Source organism: Gallus gallus, chromosome 13 (assembly GCF_016699485.2).
Source record: "Gallus gallus isolate bGalGal1 chromosome 13, bGalGal1.mat.broiler.GRCg7b, whole genome shotgun sequence".
In the NCBI taxonomy this organism is placed as follows: Eukaryota; Metazoa; Chordata; class Aves; order Galliformes; family Phasianidae; genus Gallus; species Gallus gallus.
Genome location: NC_052544.1, coordinates 6,662,866 through 6,675,463, shown reverse-complemented (window position 1 = coordinate 6,675,463; position 12,598 = coordinate 6,662,866). Strand labels below are relative to the sequence as shown.

The 12,598-nt window shown below is 36.5% G+C and overlaps 1 protein-coding gene across 3 annotated transcripts in view; it reads left to right on the top strand.

The window, feature by feature from the left end:
- The window catches only part of GABRG2 (gamma-aminobutyric acid type A receptor gamma2 subunit), a 70,555-nt gene extending 62,963 nt beyond the window's left edge, over nt 1-7,592 (top strand). The window contains exons 7-10 of one of the 3 annotated variants that reach the window (XM_040646859.2): nt 167-319; nt 2,204-2,432; nt 4,207-4,230; nt 5,616-7,592. In XM_040646859.2, the coding sequence (XP_040502793.1) occupies nt 167-319; nt 2,204-2,432; nt 4,207-4,230; nt 5,616-5,661 (452 nt within the window). In that variant the 3' untranslated portion in view covers nt 5,662-7,592. The remainder of the gene's footprint in view (nt 1-166; nt 320-2,203; nt 2,433-4,206; nt 4,231-5,615) is intronic. The other 2 variants (NM_205345.3, XM_015293638.4) reach the window with 2 other exon arrangements.
- Nucleotides 7,593-12,598: the final 5,006 nt, after the last annotated feature.

Genomic DNA, 12,598 nt, shown 5'->3' with positions numbered 1-12,598 from the left:
TGCGAAAGAGATTACCCTTGAAATCTGAAGTTCAAGTTACATAAGTGAACATGCATGACTTTCATATATACTTCAGACATAGAATAGCAAAGTCCTAGCCAACATCTAGAAATTCAATGAGCTTATTTAACATATTTTTCTACTTTAGTATCTTTTTATTTTACAGGAGACTATGTAGTCATGTCCGTTTACTTTAACCTGAGCAGGAGAATGGGTTATTTCACTATTCAGACCTACATTCCCTGCACACTTATTGTTGTGTTGTCCTGGGTCTCCTTCTGGATTAACAAGGATGCAGTTCCTGCCAGAACATCACTGGGTGAGTTGTTGCTTTTATTCAGCATTATGATGTTAAACTGACACCAGTTTCTAAATGCAAGAGGGGAGAGTTTAATAGCTTAATACAAGTTCCCCCCCATTTAAAATAACATAATTGCTACCAAGGAGTAACAGCACGTAGACCGTATTTCTCTCTCTTCCATTTTACCACGTCACAACCTAACTAGGAGTACCAGAGATCATCTCCAATAACAGCTTTCGCATCTTTTCTGATTACCTTTTCTGATTTTTTAATAAACATCAAAAAGAATGAAAGAAATAGCATGAATGAAACATTCTCTCTGGCTGTGTGACGCAGTAGGAGAACGTGAGGAATGGGGTACCAGCCTTCCAAGGTCAAAAGTGTCCTTCAGACCACAAAATCAACTGAGTTTGCCCACATCTAACAGGTGAAATACAATTAATCTGAATTAGCACTTTCTACACAGCAGCTCTGACACAAACGAAGGAGCTACTGAGTTCAGCCCGCTCACACAAACCAGCTGTATCTGTAAGAGCTAGCAGTGCAGAAACCCAACTGTGGAGATAACACTGTTTCCTACTTCTGAATTAAATCCGTGCTACTAAGAATCATTTTAGTTTCTCCTTCTGCATTTTCATTTCCTCACAAAACTACAGAACAGAGCACTGCAGGGAGGGACAGCATTTTCATTACAGATTTCCCTTGAAAGAAATACAGGAATAGAGGACCAACGGCCCCAAGACATAATGCTTTAAGTGTTTTATTGCTTTTTTTTTCCCACTCTCTCTAAAACAAGGCCATAAAATGTGCTTTAAAGTACAAAATGAATAAAGGCATTCAGCTGTTATTTTTGTTTTTGCTTAGATGTACAACGCAGACCGGTCTCTCTGCTGAGAACTTGGCTATTCATACCTCTGAAATAAAATCAGTGGTATGAAATTTGCCATAAAAATATGATGAATTTTAACTGTTCTGATGCATTTTTAATGTTATTTACATCGCAGGACAGGGAATAATGTTCTGAAAGGAGAAGGGAAGGTGAGGCACGTCCCAGTACTTCTTAGTTATGAGCTACAGTCACTTCTGAAGACCAGAGGAGGCACTGCTGAGAGAAATCTGACCTCACAGTGTGACAATTGTAAGGAGTCCTGAGAGACTCTCTTCCAGCTTTATTTGCAAGAAATCACTTAAATAAGCAGCAACAGAGAATTTGCGTGGGAATTTGGGGCTAGCATCTTTTGCTTACAACGAGACTGCATTTAAAATAAGAGAAAGGCAACAAAGTCTTGTTTACGTGGCACGCATACCAATAAACACACGTTTTGACATGAATTTTCATCAGGATTACATGATTGTAATGGCTGCAAATGCATTTCTTACTGGCATTGTTGTCATTACTGATAGGAATTCCATAAATGAAACATCTTGAACAGCATGAAGTTTTAGATTGGCCTTTAGAGTACTTCGAAGAATGGATTAAAGTGCCAGGTCTATTTTTTTCTCCACCATGACCTCTCACTCTGTTACAAAAAGTTCTTTTCTCTCTGTTTAAGGATTCGAGAAAATAAACCCTAAAACTAAATTTCGCAATTAAAAATGAATAAAGGATGCCTAAAAAAGAAAATATAAAGCTGAATTAAACACATTTCTTACAATAAGAATCCATCTAATGAAAGGATTCAGCATGGCAACACTAGCAACGACTATGCAAAAATGATTCACACTCCCTGTTCATCCTTGAAGCTCTCACTGAATCCACATTTCACTGCTTGGGATGGGCTGATATTTTTGCTATCTGTCAGAACTGCAGGCATCCTTCAGAGACAGTCAGAGAGAGGAATGGCAAAATGACTTTGTTACGTGAAGTTATAACATTTCTGATGTTTTCTGTCTGTCTACCAGGTATTACAACTGTCCTGACAATGACCACCCTAAGTACGATTGCTCGTAAATCTCTTCCAAAAGTCTCCTATGTGACAGCAATGGATCTTTTTGTGTCAGTCTGCTTTATTTTTGTTTTCTCTGCACTGGTGGAATATGGAACTTTGCACTACTTTGTCAGCAACAGAAAGCCAAGCAAGGATAAAGACAAAAAGAAGAAAAATCCAGTATGTATCTTTTTACCAGTAAGGTATAAAATTAAATTACATTCTCTGAGGGAATATTTACACCTCTCCTTATTTACACCTGTACTCTCCATTTGAGAGTTTGCTATTACGTATCTACTCTTCTTCTGTGTTAATGGGAATACAGTCATTTACCTTGATAATAAAAAACTCATACATTACAGTTGCCTGGATGGCAGAGAAACTAATTTCTTAAAACATGGATCCTTTTTACCAAATAGTACTACAAATAACTATCAATGAAATTGTTATTTATGTTATAGATGGAGCTTCTGCTGTGACCTTTATGGACGAAGTCTCAGTTTGTGTTTTAGTTTTAGCAGTATTCTCTGCCTTTAACTTATATATTGGCACAATTCTGTTTTTTAAAATGTTATGTTCAAACTACAGACTGTGCTTTCTTTCTAATTCCCCTGTAAGCATCTGTTTCCTTTTCATTGTTTCCTTATCTTCTTTTTCTTGTATTTTCTCTCTCCATTATCTATTTCTCTCCTTTCGAAGGTGATTTAACAAGACTTTGCAATGTTACTTATGGATGCATGCTACACAATAATAAATAATGTATATAGTAACCACAGTAAAAAGAAAAGTTCCAGGAATACCCTTAGTAGATTTCTAGGAGTATGCTCAGGTAGGGAAAAAATATTGTCTTATCTTGTCTAGGACAGACTTCTTGCCTTTTGCTGCTGATTGAGAAGTGTGTTGTCTAGAAACTGTGAGGTGAAAAGAATGAGTGTAGAATACAACAGGGAACAAAAGCAGCCTAATCTTCTTCAAAGAAAAATCAAATATGCATCTGCAAGATGTGACAAACACAAGGGCTTTACATTAGTTAAGAATATTTTCATATCCACTTCAGGCATCTAGGAAATAATGAAGGTGTCTGGATTTGCTCTGCTGAAATCCTACTTAAGATATTCTCTTAAGATATTAAGAACAAATTAGCAAAATGTATTAATTAAAGGAGCTTTCATTACACTTTCTTGTCATAATTTCATTTTTAAAGCTTGCTGAGAAATACACTCTTAAGAAAAATTGCAGATATACACTGCAGTGGATAAACAGCCAGCTAAACATTCATAAGACTCCACAGGAAGAATTTTCACGCTACCTTTGGTATGGTGAATTTGGATTTCATCATAGGCATATTTTGATCAAAAAGTACTTTTGGATGGTGACACGTACTTGTCTGTCTTAGGCGGAAATAAATGGCTGCTTATGTGAACCTGTGTCACAGACAACTAAGAGAGCAAACATTAACTATCTCAAATTTAGTTACCTCGCTTAGAGATTAATTGCTCTTTACACTACTTATCTGGGGCAATCCTGGGACAAATAGAAAAAATAGTTCTTCAAATCTAAACCCAGAATCTAGAAAACTTTAAAGTAGAGTCTTCAGTACTCAGTATTCAGGGTAGCTTTTCCTAAAATTTGCATTTATAATCTCTGAATTGTCTCTTCTTTCAAAGCAGTTCAACATAAAAGACTGGAAAACCCTGAGAATATGAAAAGATCTAAATGGAGTTTGATACACTTTGTCTTTGGCCTGGATGTAGTTACAAGTCAGAGATAAGATAAAGAAGTGTGGGTTTTATAGCATAGATGCTTGTTTAAATGGCTGTTACCCCAAACTTTCTATAAATTTAGTTCTTTTTGACTATGTTTTAGAAACATATTTTTAATTTACATTATTTTTTTCTCTTTCTTTCTTTCTTTTCTTTTCTTTCTTTAATTTAAACCCAAACCCTCTGATTCTCTTTTCTGTCTACAAAATGAAAGCTTCTTCGGATGTTTTCCTTCAAGGTATAATGTTTTTTGGAATGGAAATTCACTGCATGCGACTGCTGAAATTAACTATTAGAGCTTATATGAGAGTGCTGTTGTTTGTTTGTTTTCTTAAATTAGACATCTAAGCATTCTACTCTAGGTAACTTCCTAATTAAGTAGAATGGTTACGCTTCTCTAAATAATACGTAGTGTTGATTCAGCAGCCCGATTATTGATTCACTATGATTTTGAACTTACACTAAGTTCAAGAATGACCAACATTATTGGATCGCATGAATTAAGAGAGTTTCTGTTCAAAACATTTCTGCTTCTCTCTTTGTCAATTGCCCATGGGATCCAATGCCACAAGCTACACCAAGAACTGCAGTACACCCTTTTAGAACTCAGCTCTGATCCCTCAGTTTATGACTTAACTTCAAATTATAGAACTAAATCGGTTGTGATGTTGACATGAACAAAATTCAGCGTCATCATCAATCATTCAAATGCTGTTCCTCATGCAAAAAAAAAGTCAGAGTTTTGAAAGGGTTTAAGATGCACATATTTTTTAACGCTGTCACTTGACCAACACACTCTAAGCAAATTATCAAATATATCTGTGTAATATGCCTAAATCTTATCTTCATTCAGAAATGCAGAGATTTTGTCCAAAACAAAAAACCACCTTAAAATGAAAGCCAAGAATTGTACATGTTCATGGAATGAAACTTTAATATTTTACCACATTAAGTATCTGCAGGAAATTTTAAGACTCATCACACTAGTGTTCACCAGTGCTTAACTGCATTTTAGATGCATAACTCACTCAAATCACTCCAACAAATGTATGCCTGCCATATAAAATCGGTTACATAGTGAATCTTCTACTTGGTGGTGAACATACATTGAAACTAACTATTGGAGAGTCTTACCAAGATGTTCCTCACCTTATTAAAGGTACTTTAATTTTGCCTTTTTTCTGTATGTATATTTGCACAAACCAACCCTGTATCACCAATAATCCTGCATTTCCAACTGATTATTTCCGTTCTGCCCATGTGCAACACCCAAATTGTCTTCATAAATCAAGCAGTTACATGAAGTATAAAAGAAAAGCAATTCTAAATATCATCAATTGTATTTGTTTCCTTTAACCTCTATTGTTTACTTAGTCTGGCATTAAAGCCAACTGTTCTCAGCTGTCAACTTGACCTTGATCTGTGCTGCTTTCCCGTAAAGTTAGCATATGGTGCAACCGATTTAAGCTAATTTTTAAGTTCAAGGTAATATTACCAGTTTCCCATGTACCCCTGCAGAACCATCATTCACATGTTGACCATTAGTTTCTGTTTCCTGTTGCTCTGGTGATAATAACAGAGTGTCTCCCTCCTGCCATCTTCTTTTCTGCCATTCCATCCTAGGCACCCACAATTGACATCCGACCTCGATCAGCTACTATTCAAATGAACAATGCCACACACCTCCAAGAAAGGGATGAAGAATATGGGTATGAGTGTCTTGATGGCAAGGACTGTGCTAGTTTTTTTTGCTGCTTTGAGGATTGTCGAACAGGAGCATGGCGGCATGGAAGAATACATATCCGCATTGCCAAAATGGACTCCTATGCCCGCATCTTCTTCCCCACTGCCTTCTGTTTGTTTAACTTGGTGTATTGGGTATCATATCTTTACCTTTAAAAGCAGAAGGAGATCAGTGATATGAGCCTTACTCACTGAATTTCTTAGAGAGATGGTTTCCAAAGTCCACTTGAAGTATTGATGACGCGCTTTATAGTGGTCTGAATTCTTTAGTGCCATAACCCAGTAAATACCAATTATATCATTTATCCAAAAATTTCCATCAGGTTATTGTGAATTAAATGTCCATTCAACATATTAAAATATCTCAAAATAAAAATCTCACAAACAGGTAATATTCAGCTATACCTGATGGAATAAGGAGAATCAGGGCAGAGAGGGCAAGGGGAGCACGGCAACATTGCTTAATAGTTGGCGCTGACATTTAAAACAGGAGTGACAGAGTGGAGAATTCCCAGGTAAAGTACTGTACAGTTTGTTAACATTGGCTATAATTATGTTATAGCTTTATTCTTTGTGGGCTTTTCTTTTTGGAAGAGTCATCTCTCACTTTGAATATGTATTAATAAGCTAGGAAAATAACTTTTATTCCCATCCAGATAAAAATAGACCTTTCCCTTTGCCATCCCTTTAAGAGCACATGTACAATGCTGTAAATATTTCAGTACCTTACAGTACATAAAGTCTAGTGCATGCATCTTTTGGGGGCCAAAATAAACGGAACAAAGGTACCATAAAGTATCGTCTTTTATTTTGTGTCTCTGGCTGTGCTACTGTAATTGAAATGTGAATAAAAATCATATTTTTTTCCTTGAAAAATGTCCCCTTTCCCTCATGCATGGAAGATCCAAGCAGACAGCACTTTCATGTAAGACATTAGAGAAGCCTTAAGGATTCAAATAAATAACATGTAGACAAATCTGTATGGCCAATATAATAGCTCATAAAGTATACTGTATGTGTCTGCTGCAGTTGTAGCCTTCATTTTCCATTGATAATGTTGCTATATTTCAAATGAATTTCCAGTAATTATACATTGCAAGATCAGCTTCTAAATTTAATCCATGTGTTTCCATTGTTCTTCTCCCATGCTGAACTATTATATTCATACAAGGCTTTTTTTCTTTTCTTTTCTCCCTCCTTTAGCCCAGTCCAAGAAATAGGTTTTATTCTAGATACTATTTTTACATAAGGACTTCATTTTGAAATATTTGTATTGTGTATACGCATACAGTTCTCTGCCCATTCATGTCCTTGATCAGCAATAGTTGTTGCCAGTACTGCTTTTCACTCCGTAAGTACCTTTACTAAAGAAACCCTTACACCATAGCTAGCACACAGATAGATATCCTTGAAAACAAAAGGGAACAAAGAGTGTCTTGGCTACTAAATCATATGTACGCAGTTTATGTGTATTCAAAACCTTCAGCCCTCCTGGGTGAATCTTGAAACCCACTTACTCACTAGTTTTCAGCACCTGTATGATGCTCAATTATGCAACCTTAAGCACATGTACATATGACTGACATTTTTTTATTGTCAAAGATGTAAAATGTCACCTTCTGAAAAGTGGGTTTGCAGATTGAAATTGGAGATATTTAATTATCATTACAGAATTGCTAATTGCTAAAATGGAGGAAAATGAAAGTTTTCCAATGTTTGTATAATTTTGGAAATAAAAAACGTATAAAAAAGGAATAACTCAATCATCAATTGCTTCTTGTCCAATGTATTTGAAAATCTTTTAATAAAGGAATTGCACACACCTGTGGACTTTTTCCAATAAAACTGCTGCACTCAGCTCCAGAGTTTTCTTTTGATCAGTTTGTTAAAAAGCACACATCAAGGACTAGACTTGGCTCTAAGATGTTTGATTCATCAGCTGTCTAAACCTAAAGTGACGATAATCCTCATAACCCTCTGCACTGTCTCATTTTGTAGACAAATGGCCCACTCACATTTTCATGGTTGGAGACTAAGTCTTTAAAAGCATTTTGAAGATTACCTTATTCTACCACCAAGAAAAAATAAAAAATAAAAAAAAATCTCTGAGCTGGAATTATCGTGATGAAAAGAGAGAGAACTTTTCCTTCCTTGCGTTGAGCAGAGTATCTCTACTCCCTGAATGAGTTCTAATCATCTTTCACATGGAAATGCCTATCCGCTGCTGCCAGGCAGATTGCCGACTAATTATTTTCTGCAGTGGTCAGTGACTTAGCAGCTTTCCGTTAGCTCCTTTCAGTTAATGAGTGGCAGGTGTCAAACATTTATGAATTTTTACCTGGATCTTTTTCCTTCTCCCAAATAGCCTTTATAAAGATCATTACGAGTCTCAGCCTAAATCAGACCTTTAATTCCCTCAGGCCAAGTGGATTTCAGTTAACATACTTAGACTGTATTACTGTCAAGGTCAGTGACATGAAGGACTCAGATGCTCAGAACCCATTACCCTAGTTTGACCATCAGGCTGAACATGCCTATGGAAGGCCTGCGGCACAACCAAACTGCAGGCACTAATGAAGATCGAACGATCAGGTTGCTTGTGCAGCATGGTCTCATCCCTCCAACAGGAGAGTAGTTTAGCTCAAAATCACAATACCCCCATTGGAATAAAGCACAGCATACAAAAAGAAGCATGCCAATTCTGCAGCTAAGGACTTGAGTGACATTTTCTTAACCATGTATCACCACTGAAAGGAGAGCAAACAAGCTCTTCCTCAACCATAACCAAATACCTCAGGTTCTACCACTCTTATTTAGGAGATTCGTAATTCCCTTCAAAATCAGATGCATGAGACTGAAAAAGACATTTCATGCTGAAACATATAATTACAGTGAGGAAGTGACACCAAAGCACAATGCAGTGCTGACTGAGCAAGAAGCACAGTGTTCCTCAGAACAGAGACAGCGCTAGCTATGCTGCCCACAATCAAACAACGACTTTTGTACTGTGGTTGGACTGATACCACAGCAAACAAAATAGTGAGAAAAATGCCCTTTGGGTGTGAGGAGGGTTATTATTTGGAAGAAGACTGCTCAGAAACCTAGCTATATAAATATATTTGTACATATTTACATATATAATATTTGTATATATTTTACACATATTAACCTTCCCAGCTGCATTTTAGGAAAAAAAATCTCTCCTGACTCAACATATTAAAATGTGTTCAAGTTCATCATACTGCAGAGTGCTACAGCTGCTCTGGGATACGTCTGTGGATGTTCAGATAGTTGTTAAATTTCAGTCAAGTACATGCTAGCAGTGCAATTATTTACTTGCTATTTGTATTCCAAGTATACCTAATGTCCTGATCAAGACATTTTTATCCCAGAAATCATGCAAATATGCATATCAACAGAGAAGACACTCAAAGCTATTTTAACTTTTATAAATATTATAGATTTTATAAAACTTTAAACTTTTATCATCTCAATATTGTATACAAAGAGAGTGTTCAGATAGACAATGTGACTCCATGACAGACCTCCTATCACCAAAACTTGGCAATCGCAAAAATGAGAACAGAATTTAAATAGTACTGAAGACTTTTAGCCTCTGCCCCTCTCACAGCTGTACATTTTTACTTCTACCATGTTCTCCCAGAGCTGCACTTGAATGGACTTTTCAAATGTACTATGTGTAACGGTTACAATGGCACATCTCCAGCAGTAAATATTTTTTTATATATTGAAGGTCTAGATATTTAGACCTCCTTCCCACCATCCCCCAAAGTCCTCCAGTCTAAAAGCGGAGATCAGTAAAGAAAAAAAGAATGGTTATAAAACACTCAAGTAAATCAGTGTTGTGAGTAATGTAATAAGAAAACTTTGTTAACCGTGTAGGTTTCAGTAGCTGGTATCACTGTACATAAAACCAATAAAAGAATGGGGAAAGCCAGTTTTAGATGATCTGTTTTGACACTAAGGCTGGGCTCTGTAGGATCATAGGAGAGAATAACTGTAATCTGGGAACGAAAAAAGGATAAGCATAGACTTTTTCTGGTTGAAGAAAAGGCAAGACTAGGGCAGACAGACTGTGAGAGAAGCTGGTAGTTGAGGAATGAAATTTAAGCACGATAATGACAAAAGTTGAAATCAATATTGAACTAATGTGCTTTACCAGGCCTGCAGCTGAGAAATGAATTAGAGAAAAAAACAAAGAATTTACTGAATTATAGAAAAAATGTTTACATTAATGGACTAAACAGGCAATTGAAAGCAAAAAGCTAAGAAGAAGAGATAAGCAGCAATATGATCCATAGGAGAAAGAGTGATTGTCAAGGTCAGAACCACAGAGGGTACAGGTCTCTGTTATTTAGAAATGGATAAGGATGTCCAGTGTAAGGACTAAGTGAAAAATGAAGCCTATTCATAGCAGCTGGGAAAAAAAGTCCATTCTAAAATAAGCTGAGGGTTCCATGGAAGAATTCAATCTCAAGTATGAACACGGGAAGAAAAATGCACCCATCGAGATGAAACTTAATTAAAGCCCAGGGGAAAAAGTGACATTTTAAAATGCAAGTGTTGTCTTTCATAAAAAAAATTCAATTGCTTTGTAAAGAGAATTTAATTAAATCTTATGAAAAACTTCACAGGTAAATCAGCTTATTAAACTCATGAGAGATCTACTGTTCCATTTATGAAAATTAAAAGCCAGTGCACCTCCCTTACTTATTTAGAAGAATCCTATAGATGATAAGATTTGGAATTCCTATTTACACATTAGCATATTTTCCTTTTTTAATTCAAGATTTGCAATGGAAAAATATATCTGCTGAATATGAAAAAGAAAGTTCATGACCTTTAAAAGATGTTGAATAACAGACAAACTAAAAGCTTTGCTTACGTATCAGAAAGCCTCTCTGAATAATTCATTGAGGAATACTGAATTAGTTCAGGAAAAAATATATATTAAAAAAGTTCGCCTTTCTTATAGGAAAAATAAAAGGCAGTATGATAAGACTGGATAAGATTTTCTCATTTAGACTTACATAAAATTCATACCCATTATCAGAATGAGAACAGGGAAAATAAGAAATGAAGAAACATTAATATAAATTTAGTTCAACTAGAATGAAAAATATTAGAAATATTGATCTTCCCACCAGACACATGGCTTGTGATACGAGCATATTGAAATCTATATCTGATGAGCTTCAAGTTTTCCTGACATTTCTATTTTTCTTTAGAATTTTCAGGTAAGTGCTATAAGCCTAACTTTAGGCTCAATCATTTTGCTTGGAGAAGCTTCATATCAAGTCACTCACAAAAAAAAAAACCCAAAACAAAACAAAAAAACCAAAAAAACCCCCACAAAACACAAACTTCTCATTACATTCTTGAAGAGGGACAAGAGGACAGAAAGCTCTATTAAGTTAATATTATTATAGGCACCTTATACCTTATAAGAGGGACAAGAGGACAGAAAGCTCTATTAAGTCAATATTATTATAGGCACCTTATACCTTATAAACATAATAACCTAGGCCACAAACTGTTTGAAAGTTAGACAGACCTGCCAAAGAGGAGACTTTGCTGTGTGAAAGAAAATAAAAATTGCAATTGCTGCTAAATAAATAAACCTGCAATTTTGTCGTGAAGAGACAATGCAAATTCACAGACTTTCAAAACTCATTTCAGTATTTCCCTTCAGCCTTAAAGCAAAAGATTAAACTTACAATTTCAGCAATTCCAGATAGCTTTTCCTATTACATAATCTCATAAAACTGGACAGATTTCACTGCTTTTTGTGTTTCTGAGATTCTTGTACTATTTATATCAGGGCTCCTAAACACACTGTCACAATGAGATGTCTTACAGAAAGAAAACATTTTCCTTCTGCCCTCTCAGAACAGTCACATAAATTTGATAGCTTTCCTGCTTTATCTGACAGCTCTCAATCACAGAATCACAGAATTGTAGGGGCTGGAAGGCACCTCTAGAGATCATGGAGTCCAACCTGTTTCCGAAGCAGGCTCCCTGGACCAGGCTGCACAGGTAGGTGTCCAGATGGGTCTTGAACATCTCCAGAGAAGGAGACTCTCTGTGCAGACTGTTCCAGTGTTCCGTCACCCTCACTGTGAAGAATCTTTCTGCTGTCCCACAAATCACTGTATTCACAGCTTCTTCTTCCAGCTTTTTTCTGCTATTTCACTTCAATTCCAAAAAATTCTGGTAATTTGCAAACTATCACTTCTAAACAAACTCAAAGTGAACTTACACAGTTAATGTACTCAATACTGAGAAGTTAGTAAGACAAACGTATTGCTGAATTCAAGCTTGCCTTGACTTTGCTTGATTTCAGCAGAGCTGATGCCAGCTAGTGATAAGGCCCAGACTCTATAGACTGAATTTTGGTAGCCCAGAGAATACTCTCATCCGCGCAGACCACAAACCATGGTGGCATGTCGTTGTGGCCTAAATCTCCCCAGGGCTGTATTCTCCCCATACAGCAGCACTCCTGCAGTACCAAGCACCTGGAGGTGCCTTCTACATCCAGGTTCTCTAACTCCTTTAATACTTCTGGAGAACAAAGGCAGTGGTCACACAGACACAACTGTCATGACCTCCTTCCAAATGTGAGCAACACTTCATCAGTAGTTTTTGGCTGCCCTCAATGGATCCAGTGATTTTGCTGCTTCCTCAGAAGTCTCCAGCATGCTTTTTGGAACAGTATGCACCAGGTGAGCATACCCTGGCGGCTCTTGGAGACTCTCAGTGTCAGAGAATCACAGATAAAGACTAGATAAGTGTGAGCTCACCTTGACAGAGGACATTGACAACTGAGAGAGGAGAGTTCACTA